This window comes from Astatotilapia calliptera, chromosome 20 (genome assembly GCF_964374335.1).
Source record: "Astatotilapia calliptera chromosome 20, fAstCal68.1, whole genome shotgun sequence".
NCBI lineage: Eukaryota > Metazoa > Chordata > Actinopteri > Cichliformes > Cichlidae > Astatotilapia > Astatotilapia calliptera.
Genome location: NC_137441.1, coordinates 4344196 through 4367922, shown reverse-complemented (window position 1 = coordinate 4367922; position 23727 = coordinate 4344196). Strand labels below are relative to the sequence as shown.

The window sequence follows — 23727 nt, the reverse complement described above, 5'->3', positions numbered from 1 at the left end:
ACAAGTGAATAAAAGGAATAAAAATTGAGTTGTAAATGTTACAAAGTTTATTAAGATGAATTATATACATATTAATTGTTATATTAGTGAAAGGTCAGCTCATAAAAGTGCTTAATTAAGCCAGACCCGTCACATTAGCTGTAGAAATTAAATGTACACTAACCGACTGCATCATTAGGTTCACCTGCTCAGCTCCTTGTTAGTAAAATATTTAATCAGCCAATCACGTGACAGCAAATCAGTTCATTTAGACATGGTCAAGATTACCTGCTGGAGTTCAAAATGATCCTCAGAATGAAGAAACAAGGGGAGTGAAGTGATGTTAAATGTGGCATTGTTGTTGGTCTGAGCATTTCTGGGTGGGATTTTCCCACACAACCATCGCTTCACCGATAACGGTCTAAAAAAATAGAAAATAGTGTCAGTTCTTGGGTAAAAATGTTCAGGTCAGAGGAGAATAACCAGACTGTTTTGATTAGATAGGAACACAAATAACAGCTCGTTACAACCGAGTTTTGCAGAAGTGCATCTCTGATAGTGAACCTTGAAGCAGAAGGACTACAGCAGCAGAAGACCGCACCACTCCAGTCAGATAACAGCAGGAAACTGAGGCTGCCGTTAAAAGAGGCCCACCGAAACTGGATAATAGAAAAATTGCTCTGATGAGTCTCGATTTCTTCTGTGGTAGGGTCAGAATTTGGTCCAAACAACGTGAAAGCATGGATCCAACCTATCCTGCATAATAGCTTACAAAGGGGTGAAGATATTTTTCTCGACACACGATGGACATCTGCTGACAAATCTATAGCCACTGCATGACGCAATCATGTCACTGTGGAAATCAGACATTTTAAATAAATTCAATTCAATTTCAATTCAATCTTTATTGGCAGACTTCATGTCCATAAAAACAAGACAAAAAAAACACACACACACACAACACTCCCCCCCCCCAACACAAGGTACAAACCATTAAATATATATATGTATATAAATAAGTTCAATTCAATTCAATTCAATCTTTATTGGCAGACTACATGTCCATAAAAACAAGACAAGAAACACACACACACAACTCCCCCCCCCCCCCCCACACACACACAACACAAGGTATACCATTAAATATATATGTATATAAATAAGTATATAAAGCATTTGTAAAAATATAAAACCATAATATACATAAAACACAATTACTTAAAATAAATCAATAAATACACAAACACTTTAACCAGTGCTTTCTGAGACTGGATGAGTAACGGGAACCACTCACTGTCGGATCTGTAAGTGCTAAAATTATACTGTTACTCGAACCATCCAGTCGTTCTCTAAAACTGAACATTAACTTTCTTAAAAGTGCTTTAAAAGTCCAGACACCCACAGCTACAAACATCTGACTGGCACTACCACTTCTAGGTATCCTGCAAAGGATTCTCATCGCATCATTATATGCAACATGCAGCTTCTGCATGCTACATTGTTTGTAGGATGACCACAAGGGGGCAGTATATAGCGGTGTGCAATACGCTTTAAACAAAGCCACTTTAACTGGAAGTGAACAAAAGCTGAATTTGCGTGCAATAGTATTTGCCTGCACATAGAGCTTACATCGTTGTCTGTATATGTCATCATCATCATTCATTTGCTCAGTAATAAAGTGACCGAGGTATTTCACCTTTTTATGAACTTCAAGAGTTTTTTGTGCCAGTTTAAACAAAGGGAAATTTAGCTGTTTATCCTGCTTGGTTCTACATATCAAAACAGCACTTTTAGCAGCATTGTACTCAATGTCATATTGCACACCATATTCAGTACAGACATTAAGAAGATCCTGTAACCCAGCACTGCTTGGACTAAAAACAACCAGGTCATCTGCATAATAAGATGATTTATCAGTGCTTCACCTAATATACACCCAGTGTTACAGGCTCTCAGCTGTATGGACAAATCATCGACATATAAATTAAATAAAATTGGAGACAAAATCCCACCCTGTCTGACACCATTGCTGACACCAAAGGGGGCAGAAATACTGCTTCCCCATTTAACCTGCATGTTCTGATGAGCGTACCAGTAAGAGAGAATCCTCACGATGTATTGAGGAACTCCCCATCTCTTCATTTTATCAAAAAGTTTTCTGTGGTTCACTCGATCAAAAGCCTTAGAGGCATCAATGAAACACATGAGGACAGATGAATTTTTAGCCCTATACAACCTGACTATTTCCTTGAGTGCATATATGCACATGTCAGTGCCGTGCTTTGGTTTAAAGCCAAACTGATTATCCAGAGAAGAGATGAACACACTAACTCTATCAAACAGGATTCTTTCTTTCTAAGTATCTAAAACATTTGTAAAAATATAAAACCATAATATACATAAAACACAATTACTTAAAATAAATCAATAAATACACAAACACTTTAACCAGTGCTTTCTGAGACTGGATGAGTAACGGGAACCACTCAGTGCTAAAATTATACTGTTACTCGAACCATCCAGTCGTTCTCTAAAATTGAACATTATAGCTTCCTTAAAAGTGCTTTAAAAGTCCAAACACCCACAGCTACAAACATCTGGCTGGCACTACCACTTCTAGGTATCCTGCAAAGGATTCTCATCGCATCATTATATGCAACATGCAGCTTCTGCATGCTACATTGTTTGTAGGATGACCACATAAAAATAAATAAATCATATAATGACAAAAAGCAACTCCAAGGTTAAAAATGAAATCTTGAAAAAGTCATAAAATCAGGATAGAAAATCCTACTTGATGAAAAATTCCAGACAAAACTTCAAAATTGTGCATTTAAAAAAAAAATTTTAATAAGACAAATGTGCTTCTATAAATCAATTACAGACTGACTTCAAGCTACAAAACAAATCTCCAATCAATACTTCTGATTAGATGTAGCAGGACAGCGATGACGCAGTGTCAGTTGTTGTGATTGCATGTCTAGAAACAAGGTGACCTCCAGCAGCAAAGAGCATACCTGGACTTCTCTCAATTTATTAATTTTCGGGTCTAATTTACTTTCATGTTTAAGGTGAGCTGTAGTCTCTTTTTAAAGAGACTGTAAATGTTTTTCTTACGTCATCCTACGCTGATGTAAGATTTAGTCATCATTTTCTCTTAACTTTCCCCGCCTGACCGCTTCGCGTCGTTCCGGCCTTCTGATTGGACACTGTCCTGCCACTCTGAGCTCGGCTGATAAGACGTGCTAGGCTAACGTCACCCGGGGGATTTCCTCCCTACCCCCCCTGCTCCCTCCCCACTACCGCTTCCCGTAACAGTTGAGATAAAAACAAACAAAATGGCGGCTGCTCCTCTGTTCTGTAAGCGCCGAGCTTCAGCGGCAGCCGCTGATTGGTAAGGCAGCAAGCAAAGAAGCAGTTCTATTGGCTGGCGGTTAGCAGCGGAGCAGCTTATTGGTCAGCGGGAGATCAGTCCAGCCGCTCAGACCTGCCCCATCCAAACATAGAAATACAACGAGTAGAAAATACATGAAAACGTTTTTCAATTTAAAAAAACAAAACAAAACATTATTTTATCATTATTTTATCACCATTTGACCTTAGAACTGAAGAAACTTCTCGGATGAGAGGTGAAACGTCTTCAAGCAACTTAAAGAAGTCCAGACGCTTTTCTTTGCAAGCTCCTTTGACTACGACGACCTGGATGACTGAGAACCTTCACAGACACTTTATCAGATTGTTTATTGTTTAGTAATTTTTTTAATCAATACTATTTTTACTGCAAAATTTAAAATAGTTTTTGTTGGTTTGTTTATTATTTTTAATAACCACAGTTGGGGTTTTTTCTGTTAATTTACATATTAATTTAATTTTGTGGAGAAGGACCTGAACCTTTTATACTTGGTATTACAAATAATTAGGTTTTAACTAATTAATTGACAAATTAAACTAAAATAATTTCATCAGTAATCTAATTTCGTTAAATTTAAATTTCGTTTAAACAAATAAATATCACAAAAGAAATATTATAAGAAAAAATATCCAGTATAAAAATGGGGCACCAGACTAGAAAATATGTGCAAATATGTTTGTTTCACCTGGTTTAAAATCACCCAAAATATTCATACGTTTCGGGGAAAATGTTTTAGCATAAATTGACTTTTATGGACGAATTACTGGAGTAATAGATGATCTATAGGAGATAAATATCTTCAATCCGCTGACAGGCATAGACACACAGATTGCATATTGCAGGTTCTGTTTAATGAATGCACCTACTCGACTGTTTTGCGGAGTTTTATTTACTCGGAAGTGTGGGTCTGTTCTATGTGGTGTTTTTCTGGGCTGACAGCTGTCTGTGATTCAGTCTGTCTCTTCATCTTTACTGAGAACTTGAACCTGAGTCGTCCTCGTTTTCATCATCCTCGTCTTCTCCTCCGTGTGGAGTCAAAGGGTCTGGACCGGATCGAGGTTCCTCTGCTGCCCCTCTGAGACTTTGATCTCGCAGTGGCTGCTGGGAGATAAAGAGCTTCTCCTTTTCTTCTTCGGAGTCCGCAGAGATGTCAGCCGTTATCCCGGAGCAGGTCCGGAGCGAGCAGGGGAGCTGCAGCGGAGCCGAGCCGGAGCAGCCGGAGGCCGGCGTCTTGCAGCCGCAGACCGTGTTTGTCATCCTAGACCCGGCGGAAACTCTCAACGTGGTCCGGTGAGTCAGGAAGTTTTTTTTCTGTTTTTTTTACACCGTTACTCGTGCCGCGGGGAGAAGCTCCTGGGTTAAAATCTATGGTATTAACTCATAATAAAAGAATAATGTCCGTGAAAGAGACTGCAGGGAGAGTTCAGGCGTGCAGTTTCCCCCCTTACACTCATGACCTGTGCTGTAAACAAGTTACTGTTTAACGTTTATTACAGACTGGTGCTGTTAAAGCCTCCTATGAAATATTTCGGTGTAACTGTAAAACTGGAAGAGTTTAAAACGCGTTTCACTATTATTTTGTAGCCAGGTAAAGTCTAAATTTAACAGTTTATGAATGAAGTTTGGTGTGAAGTGCTCTCCGAGTACCTCAGCTCTGAACGTGTAAAGTGCTGAGTGTGTGTGATGGGATAATGATGATCATCAAGTTGTTGTTTGCACTGCCTGACCTTCGACCTCTGACCCTCTTTGCTTGCTGATCTATTGAGTCATCTATGGAGCTGCTGCAGCTCCTGTTATTTTCCCAGGAGACACAGATAGGGCCAGCCTAGTCCTCCCCAACTTATATAAAATATCCACACACACAAAAGAAAATTCACCTTTGTGTATAATCTATATTTATTTTTAAATACATATGTCATATGCCATCCCTAAAAATTCAAAGGTTGTCTTCCGATTGGTTTTCTGAGGTGCAGAAAAACTTTAAATGGCTGAAGTCATGAATGGAGTTTGTTGTGTTCTCTTGATTTGTGTTGATGATAGTTGGAAAAGGTTTAAGCGCCATGACATGTTCAGTCTTGGCTTGCCCTTACCACAGAAGCAGCACTTAAGCTCACAATACACACACACACACACACACACACACACACACACACACACACACACACACACACACACACACACACACACACACACACACACACACACACAGAAATGATGTTGGCGGTGAGAGAGAAAGCAAAAGTAACAACAAGCAGGAGTGTTTCCCAACTGTCTGAGGGGAGGAGAGTGGAGAAGGGTGGGGGTCTTGGTATGTGTCTATGGTGGGGGTGGGGTTGTGTATGAGCATGGAACAGCAGGAAGTGACTCAGCAGAAGAAATTCTCTAAACACTCGTTTGTCCCTCTGTCTTTGTGAGGACCATCAGTCACATCATGTGTTGCAGACAGTGAGGACCTGTTGTAATGTCCCCACCATGTCAGAATCTAATATGTTTGCAAAATGTACACTGAAAGGTTTTCCATACATTCCATTATCGAAGAAGCCTTCAAGCCCTTAAAATCCTGTTATTTAAAAATTTTCTATCTTTCCAAATTCACAAATGTCCCCACTTTACATTAATAAATACATGTTTCAAAAATATGCGGCAAAAAGTTAACATTTTCCAGAGTTGTCTGAATGTCTCACAGTGATTCGCATTTTCATGCAAACATCCCCATTCCGTAAAATGTCCCCACTTTGTGTAAATGTCCCCATTTTTGCAACTAAAAATCACCATTTTCCAGAGTTGTCTGAATGTCTCACAGCTGTTCACACTTTCATGAAAACGTCCCCATTCTGGCCAAATGTCCCTACTTTGCAAAACTTGTCTCCATTTTGAAAATGTCTTGCTTTAAAGGTTTGTGAGACGTCAAAGTTTGTCCCAACTTGATAAAGCTTATCCACAGAGCAGACATGTCCTCACAAGTCTTCAGTCTGATTTGGGTCCCCATGAAGCAGCCTTACAAGCACTCATGCTCATGCACCCAAACACAGGAAGTGGTAAAGCCTAACAGCTGACAGATGTTGTTCCTCCACATTCTTCTTCTCTGTATAAAAATATTTCTATCACTCTAAGAAGTGAGTCTCAAACAAACGCTGCAGTGTATTCATAACTGTGGTGAAAGGCTGGACTTTTTACTGCCATGTCTCAGGGTTTTTTTCGTTTATTTCCAAACTGAACATATGAAGAGCTGTTAAACTTGGAGGTAAACATCAGATAAGCAGGAGCGCACACACAATTTAAATGTAATCATTGTAACAAGGTGGAAATGACGATGGCTCTTGCATCAAATGTATTGTCTCTCTTTCCTGTACATTGAAAAATGCTGGTTTAAATGTTGATTGGATAATTGTGTCTGTCTCTCAGGCTGCTGATTGGTTGATTTCTGTCTCTGCCCCTCAGAGTGGAGTCTGGGATCGTTGCTGACATCGAGGTCGACGGTCTGCTGCCATCTGACTGCGACACCTTCTATGAAATCAAGAGTCAGCCAATCAGCATCAGGTAACACAGCTCTGACCTCAAAGTATGGATTCTACAGGTGACCCCTCCAACACCACCTACACCACCTGTTGATTATGATAACTAAAGTGTGCTGTCATTTCTGTCTTCAGTTCATCAGCAGCAGCTCCCTCCTCTTCATCTTCTTCACTGCCGTCAGTGATGTCATCGAGGTATACAACTCCCCCACTTCTTCTTTCGTTCCTGTCTTCGCTCATCTCTCTGTCCTCCAGAGGGCGCTCTCACAAGCACTGTCGATAACGTCCACCTCCTTACTCCTCCTGTAGGGTTTTGATGCGTCAGGATCTGATGCGTCAGCAGGCTCTGGAGGAGGAGCATAAAGAGACGCAGAAGAAGCAACAGCAGCTTCTTCGCTTCTCCGACTCCTCCTCGCCCATCTGCGTCTCGGTGCCCTCCTCCTGCATACCTCCTGCTCAGGTCCCTGTGGAGGTGCTAAAGGTGCGTGGAGTAAACTGAAACGAGAGGTGTCAGAAAATGGACGCCAGTGAACGTACTGCACAAAAAAATTAAATATCGACTTTGACTACATTTATTGTTTAAATATGCAAACAAATATAAAAAGCATTTAAAGCTAAACACACCTGGCTAACCCTTTAATCAGCGACGCGCTGATAGCACACCCTTCAGATAGCCGTTTGTTATTGTCTGATGATTTATTAGCTTAAAAATCTTATTTGCTTTTGTGAAAACTGATTAGCAGATGCAATTTGAAGTCCTTTCCCTAAAATCTATTGGCTAAATCTCAACAATGTGCTAAAATGCTATGTATGGACACGACCTGCTAGCTTTATATGTATACAGTTATCGTTTGCAACATTTTAAGTCTTTTAAATCTTCACTCTTGGCCCTCAGGTGCAGACTCACCTGGAGAATCCCACCAGGTATCACATCCAGCAGGCTCAGAGGCAGCAGGTCCGTCAGTACCTGTCCACCACCAAGACAGCCAATCAGCAGCAGGCTGCAGTGGCAAGCCACTCCCCCCAGCTGGGTTCCACCCCTGGACAGCCAATGGACGGGAGCCCCAAACAGGAAGTAAGAAATAAACATGTGAACAAACAAACAGGCTTTATTTTTAGACTGAATCGTGTTATGTGAAGTATACTTTGGTATTTTTGTATCAGCAACTCTTATTAAAAACATCTGTAAGAAAAATGAAGTGAAAATAATCAGAAGTAGTGTTTAAAAACTGTTGGTTTACTGGTTGGTTTGTCTTACTGGCATCCAGTTGGATGAGTTATGAAAGAATTGACCCACAGTACAGTTGCTATGAAACAAACTATCCAGAGAGGCCAAAACTGTGTTTGCTCAGGTTGTAAACTTCTGCTGTAAATTTCGACATTTTCATGGAGATTGACTCACTGTTGGGTTGAGCCTCCAGTGGCCACTAGAGGAACTGCAGTTTGTGTGTGCCTTTGGTATTTTGCTGGGTTAGCCTGGATCTGAAATAACATGCTCAGCTCACTCAGAGTGAATCCCATTCTGTGCACAGTAAAATGATTGTTTTCGCAAGTAAAGTCTGGTGGCTCTAAAAGGAGCCATTTCCTCTGTATAGATTTCCACAAAACATAAGCAAACACATGTGTTGACTGTTGGCACACATGTGATTATTACAAAGGTAAAGCTGCAGGGGATTTCTGAGAATGAGCTTGAGGTTACTGAGGGAGAACTGAGTCCCGGCTTTGCAACGTGGAGAGTGCAATGAGAGGAAAGATGCAAACACAGGTACAGCTTTACTAAAGAAACACCTTATATAACATCAAAGCATATCAGTGCTGTCGCCTCCTGTGTCTTATGTAAAAATGTTTCTAGCTTTCTGTGCTTTGACACCCAGACCTAGAAAGTGAGAAACACACAATGAGGTAAACAGGCTGTCATGTGCTTTGGGTTTCTACAAAAACACAGTGACAGCTTCTGAAACTCTCATTTCTCTGTTTATCCATCATTGAAAGCTTTATCTAAATCCCTTCAACATACAATAAGAGCATCTCTATTTCCCACCATAGCTTCTATACTCGCCGTGTTTCACGCCTCATTTATGTGTCACGTCTGAGAAGACATTTCAGCATCTTCCTCTCTCCTCCAGATGCATTTTGAGCAATGAATCGTCCCCCCGGGTCTGATTCATCTCTGGATGAAAGGCAGCAGGAAGGAAGAGAGAGGGCAAAATAGAGACATAAGAAGAAAACCTGCAGTGACAGTTTAAAGGAGCATTTCACTTGTTTTCATTCATTCAGTCAGCCAGCAGCAGCCTTCCCGTCTGAGTCTGCTGAGTCGACTCTTCCAGAGGATCTGAGTCAGTTTTAAAACATGAGTCACCTTAAAACACAAAATCCTCCCTTTTTATTCAGAGATAACAGATTTTTAAAAACTAGTTTAATTAAAAAAAAAAAAAAAAAAAGCCTCTTTGCAGCCAGAAAGGTAAAATATGGTATTCTGAGGCACGGTGTTGGGTTTGAGACTTCTGGCATAATTCAGCAAAAACTGATTTCATCATCAGGAGGAGCGACCAGGGCGTGACTTTGTTTTAGATGTTTCCTGACGCTGAGCACAAATATGCAGCTTTCAGCACGAAATACATGTATTTATATAGAAGTAGAGAAGTGTCACCATGGTAACCAAGAAAGAAGTGGCAAAAGACATTAAAGAGTGCCTGGTGTGCAGACTCTACATTGACCAGTGGAGCAAAGCTGAACCAGATTAACTCAAATTGTGTATAATAATGAAGATTAGGATCTCAATACTGTTAATGCTTTATTTATTTATTTATTTATTTATTTATTTATTTATTTTTGTGTCCCGTTTGGATCTTTAGCCATCAGAATTGTTGTCTCAAGGCAAAGAAAGATGCCAAGCGGATTTATTTTACCAAGTGGATCATCATGGCCTTGCCATATTGGTCCATTTGGTTGACCTTTATTATAATTATGAATTTATTTTGTTTTCAGTTGCTACAAACGGGACAGACATGACTGGGGGATAGGACAGGGAGAGAGAATGAAAGAAAGAGAGGGAGGGAAAGAAAACCAAAGGGGAGAAGAGACGGTGAGAAGGGGGGGAAGAAAGAAAAAAACAAACAAACAAAAAAAACAAAACACCTGGGTCACCTGTATGGAGAAAAAAAACAGAAGAGAAAGCAAACAACAAAGAGCAACATAATAAAAAAAAACGGCACCATCACAATAAACTAGCTAGCAGTAGATATCAGTAGATACTAAATAATAAACGATATTGTGCAGCACGCAAGATAGACAGCGCACAATGTGCTTTGAGGCAGCAGCCAAGAAAGCTGTAGTCCGCATCTGTGAATACCCGTGTGTACACCTGTGTGCATACCTGTGTGGATCAGCATGCTTGCATTCCAAAGGTTTCTCCATGTAATGATCTGCTAGGGAGTGTGGGGAGCCACAGCCCTGTCCTTTATGGTATCAAGCAGGTATGGAGGAGATCAAAGCTCCAGACATCCAGAGGCCCCCAGAACACAAGAGACCAAGGAAGACCAACAGAGGGGCAGCCGCTCCACTGTCCCAGTAAGAGCTGAGGAGAGCCCCAGATGAGGGCTCACTCAGCAGCCGCGGAGCAGAAGCCAGGGGGAGTTGCAGTGACGCGCCCGTGAGCTCCGCCGGCAGCCAGCTGTGCCTGAGTGACTGAGCCCCAGGCCGAGAGGCCGGGGGCATCCCACCTCCGAAGTGGCCCGAGCGAGCCCCAGGCTCCAGGCCCCGACAAGCGGCCGCCAAGGAGTGAGCCGGTGTGTACCCGGACGCCCACCCCCAGACACAAAGAACCACCAACGCACCGACACCTGAGGGAGTCCGCCACTGGCAGGGGAAGTGGGGGTGGGTGGAGATAGGCCTCCAAACCTTGGAGGGCCTGAGATGTCCCCAGAGAGGTGGCGTCTGATACCCAACCTGACATATAGACACAGACATACAGGCACACACATATACAAACATCCATTCCCACCCTCATGCTCTCATATGCACTTACTCCACACTCAACCAACGTGGAGACAGACATAAAGAGACGCTGTACACACGATCACACTCCCCAAGCGTACTCTACGAACCGGGTCTAGGTACCCTTGCCCCTGGAGGGGGGAACTGCACCCAGACCCAGGTGGTGTTACCCTTTTCCCTGCGGTGGGGAGAGGCAGACCGCCCCGACTCCGCAGCAGCAGGGAGGCCCCACACTCCAGACCGCAGTCGGACGGCCAACTCCTCCTAGCCCCCCCGCTCCAGCAGGCCGCAGAGAACGGGGGTGAGAGAAGACTCCAAACCTCCCTCCACCCGCTCATTGTAGTGTTGATGCATGTGTGTTCTAAGGTGCATTTAAAACCCAGGAGGGCATGGAGCTACCTGCCAGAGAGCAGCAGGTAAGCGCATAGTCCCTCCTGCTAGCCCTCAATGTCTAAGTGTATTCAAAATTGAGAGGTGGGCAACGACGCCAGGGGTGAGGTGTACACCCTGATGGTAATTTGGACTCCGTGATTGTGCCCACCCCCAAGATCCTATATGTATGTGTAATGAGAGTGTGAATAATGTGAATGTCTAAGTTGTGGGATAAAATTGAGGCAGAGGCAGCCAGAAGGGGACGGGGGGGTAGCCTCCTCTGCACCCTGGTGACATACCCCTACTCCAAGGCCCTGCATGTGTGGACCCTCACTGGACCCTCTACAGTTCGCATACCGCCACAACAGGTCCACTGATGATGCCATAGCCCTGACACTACACACTGCCCTGTCACACCTGGAGAAGAGAGACACGTATGTGAGAATGCTGTTTGTAGATTACAGCTCAGCATTCAATACCATCGTTCCCTCGAAGCTGGACAGGAAACTGCAGGATCTAGGACTGAGCAGCTCCCTCTGCAGCTGGATCCTTAGCTTCCTGTCTGACAGACGCCAAGTGGTCAGACTGGGCAGCATCACCTCATCCCCCGTCACACTGAACACTGGTGCTCCACAGGGGTGTGTACTGAGCCCTCTCCTGTACTCACTCTACACCTACGACTGCACGGCCACTAACAGCTCCAACATCATTGTGAAGTTTGCGGACGACACTACAGTGGTGGGTCTTATCACCAACGGTGATGAGACAGCTTACAGGGAGGAGGTCAGCGCCCTGACCCACTGGTGTCAAGACAACCATCTCACCCTCAACGTCGCAAAGACAAAGGAGTTGATAGTGGACTTCCGGAGGTGCAGAGAAGTACACACCCCCATCACCATCAACGGCGCTGCTGTGGAGAGAGTGAGCAGCTTCCGGTTCCTTGGTGTACATCTGGCTGAGGATCTTACGTGGTCAGTACACACAAACAAAACAGTGAAGAAGGCGCAGCAGCGCCTCTTCTTTCTCAGGAGACTGAAAAGATTCGGCATGAGCCCCCGCATCCTCAGGACCTTCTATCACTGTGCCATTGAGAGCATCCTCACTGGATGCATCACCACCTGGTATGGCAACAGCACCGCCTACAACTGCAAAGCTCTCCAGCGAGTAGTGCGGTGCTCTGAACGGATAATTGGAGGTGAGCTTCCCTCCCTCCAAGACATCTACAGGACGCGGTGCCTGAGGAAAGCGGGGAGGATCATCAAGGACTCCAGTCAGCCCAGCCATAAACTGTTCAGACTACTTCCATCAGGAAGGAGGTTCTGCAGCATCCGGTCCCGTACCAGCAGACTGAGAGACAGCTTCTTCCATCAGGCCATCAGACTGCTGAACACTTCATAGACACCTCAGCTTCACTACTGGAACTTTAACATTATGCACTCCACACTGTACAGTAATGCCACTGTTTTGCACATATTCAACTCTGTATATTTTATTTTATTTTATTTTATTTATTTTATATATTCTATTCATTGTTTACTCTATTTAATTTGTAAAATATGTGTACACACACACACACACACACACACACACACACACACACACACACACACACACACACACACACACGTAGAAAAATATTTAGTATACACATCCAGAAATGCATACACTATTATATATTGTACATATATTTATTAGTTTCAGATGTAGCCATTCTTGTATTTTGCTTGTTTACATTATTGTATTTTGCACAACTCTGTTGCTTGTGAAGCTCGCACACAAGAATTTCACTCACATGTGCTGTACCAATGTACCTGCACATGTGATGTGACAATAAAAGTGATTTGATTTGATTTGATTTGGTTGTGGTGGAGCGGGAAGAGGGAGGCAGCTGGAGATGGGGAGGGAAGGAAGGGAGGGGCAGGACCCAAGGCCCCGAGGCCCAGCCCGGGCCCCAGCCCAGAGACGGAGCGCCCCCAGAACCTCACGCCCATCCCGGACCCACCCAGGGTCAGACAGGCTACCAGGTAAGTAACCCACGTCCGTCAGCACAGACCCTCCCCTAGCCCCCTGCACGCAGCCACAAGGAAACAGTCACCCGAGAGCCAAAAGAGCCCCCAACCGGACATGACCGCTACCCCGGGTTGAGCCCCCCAAGGAAGATGCCTCCGGGGAACCCCCCCGACGCCCTAAGCCTGTCCCTACCCCCACACCAATCACAACAGTGAAGGCGGGACCAAACTATGACCCCCCCACCCCCACTAGGTGATGGAGCCGATCAAAGGAGCTATACTGTTAATACTGTTAATGCTTAAATAGCATTCACACTAATTACCCGAGGTGACACAATGCTCATCTGCTCTGTGATTGGTTCATTCAGGTAGAAGACATCATCGTCGATGACATCATCAGCCTGGATTCGAGCCTGAACGACGAGTTTCTGACGCTGATCGACTCGGAGCTGCAGCTCGCCAACACGGTAACGCAACACGTGCACAAACACACTCGAAAACATCACACGGTGCATTCTCTGGTTTTACTTTTAAACGACGTGATGACTAACCGACAAACAGAAACAAACTCCTCCCCATCATCATCATCATCATCATCCGCCCCCTCCAACATGAAGGAAAACACCACACCGGCTGGAGCTGTGACGTGTTACTGTTAGAGATGGCACGATACCACTTTTTTATGTCCGATACCGATATCATAAATTTGGATATCTGCCGATACCGATATGAATCCGATAGTGTTTTTTAATCAACAAAACTGTTTTTTAAAATATCTTGCTGCATTTTGCAAGTCTGCAAGTTCATACTCAAGTTTAAAACAACAACTACACTAAAGCTATTCTGTTATACCTGTATACAAAAAAAATATTTCATAGTTCAGCAATACTGATCAATCTAATAAACTTAGACCTACACCATCCTCCCTATTCTGGTATTTTAAAGAGTACTTAGCGTAAATATTAAGCAACCTAACTAATAGGGTTCCAACTCCCAGCAACAACAAAAATAAATAAATAAAAAATAGGGAACCACCCCTCACGCGCCACCTCATGATGCTTAATCGACGTAATCAACCTTAATTTGATGCAGTGTGGAAAAAAAAATGCACAGAAATCAATTATTTTTCAAGAAATATTAAATAGATTCAACATCTTTCTTCAACAAAATTGCAGACTGCACAGATGGTACCTTCCCAAAGGAAAAAGTACAATAGCTTACTAGGGTATATATATTAGACTTAATAGTCACTATATACAGTAATTGACTTCTATTCATTTTACATCAAATTAAAACTTTGTGTGTCAGATAATTATTTATTAAAAGCTCGACATTTTAAATGAGAATAAGAAAGAAAAGTATGTCTTTGTGCCCCCTTTTCCCTGTTCATGCCCTATCGGCCCCCCTGGCTAAACTTTGCTAGATCCGCCCCTGCACAGTTACCAGCGTCAGCTACGTAGAAAAAGATCCTCGAGTAGAAAGTAAGATTAAATACATTCTAACAACAGCTTATCAAGCTTAAACGTGCTGCTGTTGTTCAGCCGCTGGTTTCCTCTTTTTGGTGCAAAGTGGGCCAAAAACAAACTAGAGACACGGACTCGCGACAGAAAAGCCGATCAGCTGATCGTTAAGCAGTTTCATGATTGAAGTAGCAGCCGGAGAGCGAGAGGCAGTCGCTCGTTAAGCTTAACGCAGGAATGCTTTACAAACATTCAGAGATGGACTTACACACTTGCTTTACTTCTCTCGGGGATAACTTTGTCGGAGATGAAATGCCGGGTTGCTAGCGAAGCTCCACATGCTATCCAGACCACAGGTCCCGCATGCCACAGCCGCTCTATCACGTGATGCATACTGCTCCGACATGCTAACGTTCTGAGGTGAGTTACGGCGTGTTGCAAGTTTTGTGAGGTGCTTTCGTGATATTTAATGGATCGGATTACATTTTTTATTTTTCTCCGATATCCGATCCAGTCATTTAGGTCAGTATCGGACCGATACCGATACCTAATATCGGATCGGTCCATCTCTAGTTACTGTAACAATAAAACAAACCAAACCCACTTCTGATGATCGTGTCTGAGCTCAAGCAACACTGCCCCCATCAGGTCACATTGGGAAATACAACCCTGTTCCCTTGTTCAGTTATTAACGAGGAACTTTTTAAAATTACCCTCTGCAAAAATGTAACTTGAGCTTTCACCACCAGGGGGCAGCTTTTTATATCAGAGGCTTTTAGTGTAGCTGTGGAAAACTACTCCGGTTTTTGTTATTGTTTCGCTCTAGATTTGATCTCTTCTCTGCAATCGAGCGTGGGTTCTTTCTGAGAGTTTGTGCTGGTGGTGAAAAGGAGTTCTTTCCAGGTGCTTCAGTCACTGTTTGATGTGCCATTCACTCAAACGCCTGTCCTTTACGGCTGCTGCTTCCTTTGTTTCTCATGTTGTGCTCAGGGCAGATTGGATGGATGATACACTGGTTGGCTGACCTCTCCTGTGGTACACGTTGGTATTACATACTCGGATACAAAGTCCAGTTTCACTTCCCTGCAGGCTGACTCATGTTTAATTCAGTTCACACATGTTTTTAATTTAGTTTATTTTGATGAAATTTCAGTATATTTCTATATATTTTATTAAGTCTTTAATAAAGTTTTTAAGTCTGTGGGTTATCATATTAAATAATCAGGATCTCAGCAATGTTGTGAGCAGCTCAGTGGCCCAGTTTCATTTCAGCGTCAGCCCTTGGCTTTCATTCTGGTTTAAAGTTTTAACAAACAATAATACTATTTCACTCCATGGTTAAAGCTCATTTAAATGAATTAACTTCAGTTTTAATTCATTATCCAAATATTTTCACTCCTGTCCTCACAGCTGAAAGACTTTGGTGTTATGAATGACTGCTGTACAGCTGCTGTGGGCCAGATTTGTCCTATTGGTGAGATAGTTTTGGCCCCCGAGCCACATGTTTGACAACATGTCAGATTAGAAAACTCATCAGGAACATTACTGAGGCAAAGAATCAAGGCAGAATTAAGGTAATCTAAATACAGCCTGACTTTTTTGTGTGGGTTCTGTCGCCCCCTGCTGGCCATCACCTGGAGGAAATGCAGATGTTTCGTATGTGTGAAGCTGCAGTGACAGTGGAGGTGGAAGAGGCTGTCACAGAGTATCAGTTCAGCTTTCCAGACTTCCTCGTTTTTGTGGGTGGAGACACACGGTGCGTGTGTCAGGCAGATAATAAAGCTCTCTGGGAGTTTTCTTTTTTTGCTTTCTTTCTTAAAGAGACGTTTCCTCATTTTTAAACAGTTGTCTGAACAGAAAGGGGAAGCTCAGCAGCAGCTCAGCGACTCGCTGTGTGTCTGTCCGTGTGTGTGTGTGTGTTTGTTTGCATGTGTGTTTGTGTGCAATTAGCAAGATGAGGATTTTGGTGTTACTGCCCGACCATGAGAAGAGGAGGATTAAATCAGAGGTAAAATGTCCAGCTTGTATTTTTTGAGTTTGGGGAAAGTTTGACCTCTGACCTCTGGACTGCAGCTGCTCATTGAGGAAATGCAGCATAGTCGCCTTAAAGAGAAAACCGATTAAAACTGGGTTATTCATCCAGATTGATGCCGTGTCTGCTGGTTTGCATTGTTTTTATACTTTAAACACATCACTCTCAGCTGCTTTTTAAATGTTTTATAGGCTTATCTGTTTAATCCTAACTTTTTTCATTCTCTGGAAACCTTTCTTGTAATTTCTCTATAAATCTGCTGCAGTTTGGCTGTAGCCTCCAGATGTTTCCTGCTCCCTTTGGTGCCCAGAATCAGATTTTTCTTTTGAAAGTGCCTGCTGTTTAAATTTGAGTTCTTAAGGAAAGCTGGCGTTTCCTAGAAAGATGATAAGAGGAGCTCTGAGCTGCAGGGCTGTGCCGATACGCACGGTAGTCAGTCAGCATTCATTCAACTGAAGTTTCTGCTCAACAGGCTGCAACACAAGATAAACTCAGCGGCTGATTTGTTGTCTGACTTACAGTTTAAGTCGCTGCAGTAAAAGAAAGTGCTCGGCTATTATTTAAAATGTATTAATCTAAATTAATACTTTTCTCTGTGCTGGAATTATGTCAGCAGTTAGCTTTCATTTCACCCGCCTCTCTAATAAAGATCAACTTCTTGGTTTGTATTGTGGTCTGGCGAGATTTGCATTTCTTCCTCTTTCAGGCTGTTTTAGCTTTGGCTGTGCTCTTAATGCGCTCTGATTCCATATTTTAAGAAATCTTTTAGTTAAAATCGAGGGTACCCATAAACTAATGATATCTCTAACTGGGTTTGTGTGGTAGGGAACTGAATTTGTAGTAAATCCCAGTTTAAAGAGGAATTGTTCCACTCGTCCAGTATTTTCTGTCATATATGTAATGTTACAAAGCCCGATGTTCATATTAATTATGAACGAGATTCATATTGCTCGAGTTATTTTATATTATATATTTTATGCGGTCACGCACAAAAAACAAAGCACAGCCACCAAGTACAGCTAGCACTCAGTGCTGCCCCTCTGTAGGCTGCTGGAAGCCGGCCAGTCAGAAGAAAGTGTGGATTATTAGATCATTTGGACGGAAGCAGTCACAGCTACTTTAGTTGAGTCCAAGAAGTGGAAATGATGATTGGAAACCTTTGACTTCAGATACGATTGAACCTCAAATGTCGCTATAAAATCTCTTTTCTTGGTAAACTTTGACACAGTACATTTTTCAGCATAATTATAGTAAGTAAAGATTTAGTTCCAAAGAGTAACCAAATACAATTAAAATGACAATAAAATAAGGTTAAAAATAAATAAATAAATTAGTCTGTCACATTTTTTTTAGGTTATTTGTATAAAATAGCATGAAATAAAACTCACAGCCAGGCCCTGATTTACTGTCATTTTTGTATTTTGATCTCAAATGAAAATATAAAGAAGCTAAAATGTTGATGAAGCTCTTAAAAATGTGCCCGTAGAGGAGATTCGTCCCCAAACAGACCGTCCAGGCCGGGAGGAGCTGGTTTCTGTTTCTGTCCCTGTTATCTGCGAGCCAGTTGTTAGCACAGCTTCCTGTTCGATCAGCAGATTCCTCAGTTTCTGACTTTAGTTGATGAGAGCTGACAGAAAAGTCAGACCTTAAACCAGCACACGTTTCATTTCTGCTCCACAGTTCATCGGCTACACAGAGCTCAGGAAAAAACAGTTTTAGTTCAGCGTGGTTTTAAAGTTGTCGCGGAACACTTAACTGGAGGCTCCTGATTCAGTGTCCAGTTGCTCAGTAGTCCATCCACGGTGGTGGTTTGACTAACCGCAGCTGATTGCAGAAACTGTGACCTCTGACCTCTGTGACAGCAGGTTAGCTGCTCAGACTCACCAGAGTGACGTGTGTGTGTTTGTGCATAAATGTGTGTTTTCTGGACTTCGCTGTTGACAGGAGGAGGGGGGATAATCTACCTGTCACTCATCTGATTCTGTGCTCTGATTGGTCCATGCAGCTCCCTGATCCTGAGAACTTGCTGGACGGGTATGGTGGCAGCGTCGGGAACACCATGCCTACGCTTACCATTAGTAACAGCTGCCCGGCCAACCTGCATGCCGTCAAGAGAGAGCTGACTGGTAAATATCACACACTCAGGTTACATGTTACCAGATACCATAGACTGTCGATGAAAGATGATGGACAGTTGGGCTTTGTGGACTCTGCATTTTGTGCTTTAGCTTCATCACGTTGGGTTGCTATCTTTCTGGAGCCAGAAGCAACCATACTTGGATATGAGGAGGGAGTGCTAAGTTTTAAACCTAGCAAGCTTGGTTAGCGAGCTGTTAATTGGCGCTAACAGATGAACAAAATGCTAGAAGGGTAGTACCACACTGCACAGTATTATTCCATTTCAGCGAGTGCAATTCGCAGCAACATCATTTGTTGTTTCAGGCTGTAAAGATGTTTGTTTCTGCTCTGAAGCTGGACATTTCAACACTGTAGGGTTTACTTGCTTTTAGAGCCAGCTTTAAGTGGTCATTAGGGGAACGGCAATTTTGGGCTTTGCTGTGTTGGCTTCAGTTTTCAGCCCTGGAGTTGCTACTTGGCAGTTATGCATCAGTCAGGCTGTGAACCTGCAGACTTCTCATCAAAGAGGATGTTTGTCAGCTGGACAAGGAAGCATTTTCACCATACGTGATTTCCAGGAGCTCGAGCTGCAGACAGAAACTTATAAATATGCAGCCTCTGATTAGACTTTGAGGTCTTCCGAGTGCATTAAATCACCTGCAGGGGGCGTCACAGTGACCACAAACACAGTTTACGTGAAAGCTTTTCAGATGAAAGCATTGTAAAACACAGACTCCTTGCAGGAGTGAGCTGCTGTGATTGGCTGCTCCTTCACGACGATTTGTGTCTGTCGTCGCGTTGCATCGTTCCAGCGTGCCGGGAGCGAGGCCCTTCGCTCTGTGTTTCCCTCTGTGCTTCCCTCTTGTTCCTCCTGGCTGAAAATGTGTTCTTAATTTTGATGAGTCAACATCACGACTTCCTCTGAACACGCACACACGGCCACGGCAGCCACTCGTATTTTCCCACATCATCAGTTCCAACTTCCTGTTCAGTCAACATGAACTTTTTGTCCAAGCTGAAACTGACATTCTGCTGTTTCTACGCTACAAAACAAGCGACATTAAAAAACACATGAAACAGAACTGACAGCTGTTGCTGCAGCAGAGAAAAGTCACTCACGATGAACTCATGATTGATCAATCGAATATTGATTGCAATTGATTTTTGATGTTGTTGTTGCAGAGGTGGAGTCCAAAGCTCTGATTAAAGAAAGACAGAAGAAGGACAATCACAACCTCAGTGAGTACGGCAGTATTACTCCACCAGCCAGTAAAATATTTGTGTGTTACTGTGTGGCATTCTTTCAGCAGATCTCAGAGGTAGATGTGAACCTGCAGGTTTCAGGTGTTTCTGATTCCTGACATGCTTCAGTTTTACAAAACTGACTGACATACTTGTGCCGACACACGTGCACGCTCCACTATAGAGAGAAATCTTTGGCTACTTCGCAGCATGTTGGTCGGTCTGAGCCGACTGGAAAACGTGTCTTAAAAGAAAAGCAGTAAGAAACGTAAACTCTCTATAAAAGATTATTAAAAACAAATTAAACTACTAAATCTTCAATTCAGTTTAAATATTCACATCATAAATATCATGTTCAATATAGACAAAATACAAGTCATGACAGTGTTACGAGGCGGAGGTGGCCACAGGTGTGACGTTCTATGTTTTAAACACGTCCTTTCTGTCACCTCCACATCCACAAAGTTACTGGACTGTGGATCTGTTTATTGAGTCTGTTGTGGCCACTGCAGACTCATAAAACATCCTGAGCATCATCCAGCAGATGTTAAAGATCCTCAGCAGTCTTTGTTGAGGGCTTCAGAGTTTGCAGTGAAGCCCAGTTTATTGTCAGTGTGAACACTGAGCTTTGTTAGGAAGTTGCATCAATGAAGTGTGCAGGTATCCTGCACAGGCAGAGATATCAGCTCAGCACAGACTGATAAAACACTGTGACTCCCTAAAACTATATCACAAACCTCCTGGATGATCCGTACTTCACAGTAAGTCGTATATTTGTCACATAGTATAATTTAAATGCTCCAAAAGCACAAACAGTTTAGGCTTCCACTTCATTGACTCCAGTTAGCAGAAGGAAGTCCTAGCATCCTCCCGCCCCCATACGAAGTCTAAAGAGAACTGGCTCACTTTCGGAGCCAGCCTCGAGCCGCGCCCTGCTTGGCAGCAGATAACTTCAGATGAGAGAGAGCGTCGCATAGTTCGGCTTCCTGAGTTTGCAGCTTCACATACCGCTCTGCTGCAGCGCGTCTCGGTTTGAAGCAGGGAACAGAGAATTTTCTCCGTCTGTAATAAAAGATGTTGAGAACATCCGATCGAGACTCATTCATCTGATTGTTCTCTCATAGCTGAAGAAGTGAAACTGGTGACTGGGAGCATTTCATTAAAAAAAAAAACACCAGTTGGAGGTGGGGTGGGGGGGAGGTGCGTGACGCCATGAAGTGAACTTTTAAGGGTCAGAAACAATCAGTATTACTAAAGGAAAACTTTGATATTTGATGTAAAAATTCAAATTTGATGCAGATGATTTGAAGGCACGTATCTGTCCTAACTGAAGCCTGAGATCTGCTGACTGTCTGATTCTTATTCCTGGTTTTTGTCACCTTTGGTTTCAAAATGCTTCTGTTGCTGCTTTTATTGCAACATTTTTCCCGTGCAGAGTTGTATAACTCCTGCCGAATGCATTGACATCTGCACGCTAAAATAATGTCGATGTGTTCCTACAGTCGAGAGGAGGCGGCGCTTCAACATCAATGACCGGATCAAAGAACTCGGAGCTCTGATCCCTAAATCCTCTGACCCGTTAGTAAACGCTGCACACTCACACTCTGTACACTTACACTCCTGCTGGTACCAGTAGTACAACAAAAGCAGAGACATAAAGAGGCTACAGAGACAAAGGCACAGATTTTGCACTTGATTAATCAGTGAGATGTTGGCTTATTTAAAATGATACAGCTGACTTTTTCCATTTAAATAATCTTTGTAAGTTTTATTTGAAATTGAAATTTGATATATATTGTTACATAGACTTTACTTTTAGTTCAGCACTCATGTCTGTACGTGTTGGCAGCAGCACCTCGTTATCCTGCCGTGTGTTAACGAGGCACTGAATGTGATTGGTGTTTTAGTGAGACGAGGTGGAACAAAGGAACCATCCTGAAGGCGTCGGTGGATTACATCCGCAAGCTGCAGAAGGAACAGCACAGAGCCCGAGAGATGGAGGAGAGGCAGAGGAGGCTGGAGAGCACCAACCATTCGCTGATGCTCCGCATACAGGTGAGCAGAGGGGGCGGGGTGTGGTGGTGGTCTGATTTACTGTCCTTGTCCATCACATGGACGTAGCTGCAGCTTCACAAACTCTAATTTCTTTGTTTTGCAGGAGTTGGAGCTTCAGGCTTGCGTCCATGGCCTCTCCTCTTCCTCCTCCAACTCACCTCCCCCGAAGTCCTCCTCCTCCTCTCTGGACCCCCAGACCCTGCTCTCTCCTCCACTGCTTCACCCCTTTTCCTCTTCCTCCTCCCCCTCCTCCTCCTCCCTGGTGACTCCCTCTCTGGGTCTGGATGCTCTGACTTTTACGGACCTGGATGAGCCTCAGGGAGCCGCCACTGTTTTCTCCCCAGACCTGATGTCTGACATGGGGCTGACTGACCTGAACGGCCTGGGGGGCCTCCTGATGGAGGACGGGAGCGGGGCAGGAGTGATGTCCGACCCTCTGCTGTCCTGCGGAGCTTCGAAGACCAGCAGCAGAAGGAGCAGCTTCAGCATGGATGAGGATCTTTGATGACCCCATCGCGCACAGGGATCTGATTGGCCAGAACTGAAGGCGGGACTTCATTTTTAATTTTTTTTAGGGAACTGCTTTTCAATCTGTGACATCAACAAAGCAAAAAACACACCAAGGTGATGCAGTGTAACAGAAACCATCAGCATGTCTTCCAGGGGACTCCCCTTTGTCCTGAAGTGTTGTTGTCACAGCTGTTGTTGCAAACCCCAGTGTCAAAATTGTGTTCAGGTTCCTCACACGCACTCACCTGAACTGCTGAGACTCAAAGTGACTTAAATGTGGATTTACGAGGTTTTATAAAGTAGTCAAAATACTGAGACATTGATTGTGCCTCAGTTCATTCCTGTAAATATAAATGAATCTATAATCACTGTGCTGGAAAACTGAGTAGAGATTTTTATTGGATCAGGACTTTGATTCAGTTTTATTTTTAATATATGCGCTGCCTGATTGAAACCATGTCCAGAGCAAAAAGAAGGGAAACTTTTGTAATCGGCCACCAATCCTTAAGAAAACTGTTCATTTCAGTTTGTTTCATCTTTAGAGTTTTATGTTTTATTAGCATTGAGACTCTTCTCATACAGCAGCCAAATTAACATTTTAAGCTTCAATCAATTCTTGCTGATGAGTTTATAATCGTTAGCCTTCAATTAAACCAGCTACAGTTTCCATTGCTTGAGGCTAATTGTAAGCTAACTCTTAGCTGCAGGTGTTTTGTCTTCAGGAACCCTCCTATCTTATAACAGACAGGTTACCAAACAAGAACTTGTCGAGTTAGCTGTTAATGTTAAAACGTGCTCGCGTTAAAAGCTAACTAGTTACATACTGTTGTTCATATTCTCCTACCTGCTAGTTTAGTTAGCTACTGTACAGAGCTAGCTGCTATCTGTGCTTGATGTAATTAGCTCTAGCTAAAATCGTGTCATCTTAGCAGCTTTGTTTGTTTGTGGAACGATTTCCTCATATGTTACAGTCGCCGATGTAAATGTGTCTGGGTTTTGTTGGAAATTTAAGGTGCTCTGCTGGTGA

The 23727-nt window shown here is 43.2% G+C and overlaps 2 protein-coding genes across 2 annotated transcripts in view; one reads left to right on the top strand and one right to left on the bottom strand.

Annotated features, from left to right (window-relative positions):
* Positions 1-4268: 4268 nt before the first annotated feature.
* Positions 4269-23081, top strand: tfe3a (transcription factor binding to IGHM enhancer 3a). Its single transcript, XM_026153324.2, has 11 exons — positions 4269-4681; positions 6833-6931; positions 7042-7101; positions 7216-7387; positions 7802-7981; positions 13652-13750; positions 18781-18901; positions 20076-20132; positions 21638-21713; positions 22043-22190; positions 22294-23081. Exons 1-11 carry the CDS (start codon positions 4539-4541, stop codon positions 22693-22695), a joined length of 1557 nt encoding a protein of 518 aa, XP_026009109.1. The 5' UTR covers positions 4269-4538; the 3' UTR covers positions 22696-23081.
* Positions 8861-23727, bottom strand: part of LOC113012897 (uncharacterized) — a 28496-nt gene continuing 13629 nt past the window's right edge. Inside the window, exon 5 of the mRNA XM_080295269.1 lies at positions 8861-9076. Coding sequence (XP_080151395.1) covers positions 9009-9076 — 68 coding nt within the window. The 3' untranslated portion in view covers positions 8861-9008. The remainder of the gene's footprint in view (positions 9077-23727) is intronic.

Coding starts and splice junctions, on each gene's coding strand:
- tfe3a (XM_026153324.2), top strand. CDS start 4,539: ATGTCAGCCGTTATCCCGGAGCAGGTCCGGAGCGAGCAGGGGAGCTGC. Junction 18,902..20,075: donor CGTCAAGAGAGAGCTGACTG/GTAAATATCACA, acceptor TTGTTGTTGCAG/AGGTGGAGTCCAAAGCTCTG. Junction 21,714..22,042: donor ATCCCTAAATCCTCTGACCC/GTTAGTAAACGC, acceptor TTGGTGTTTTAG/TGAGACGAGGTGGAACAAAG.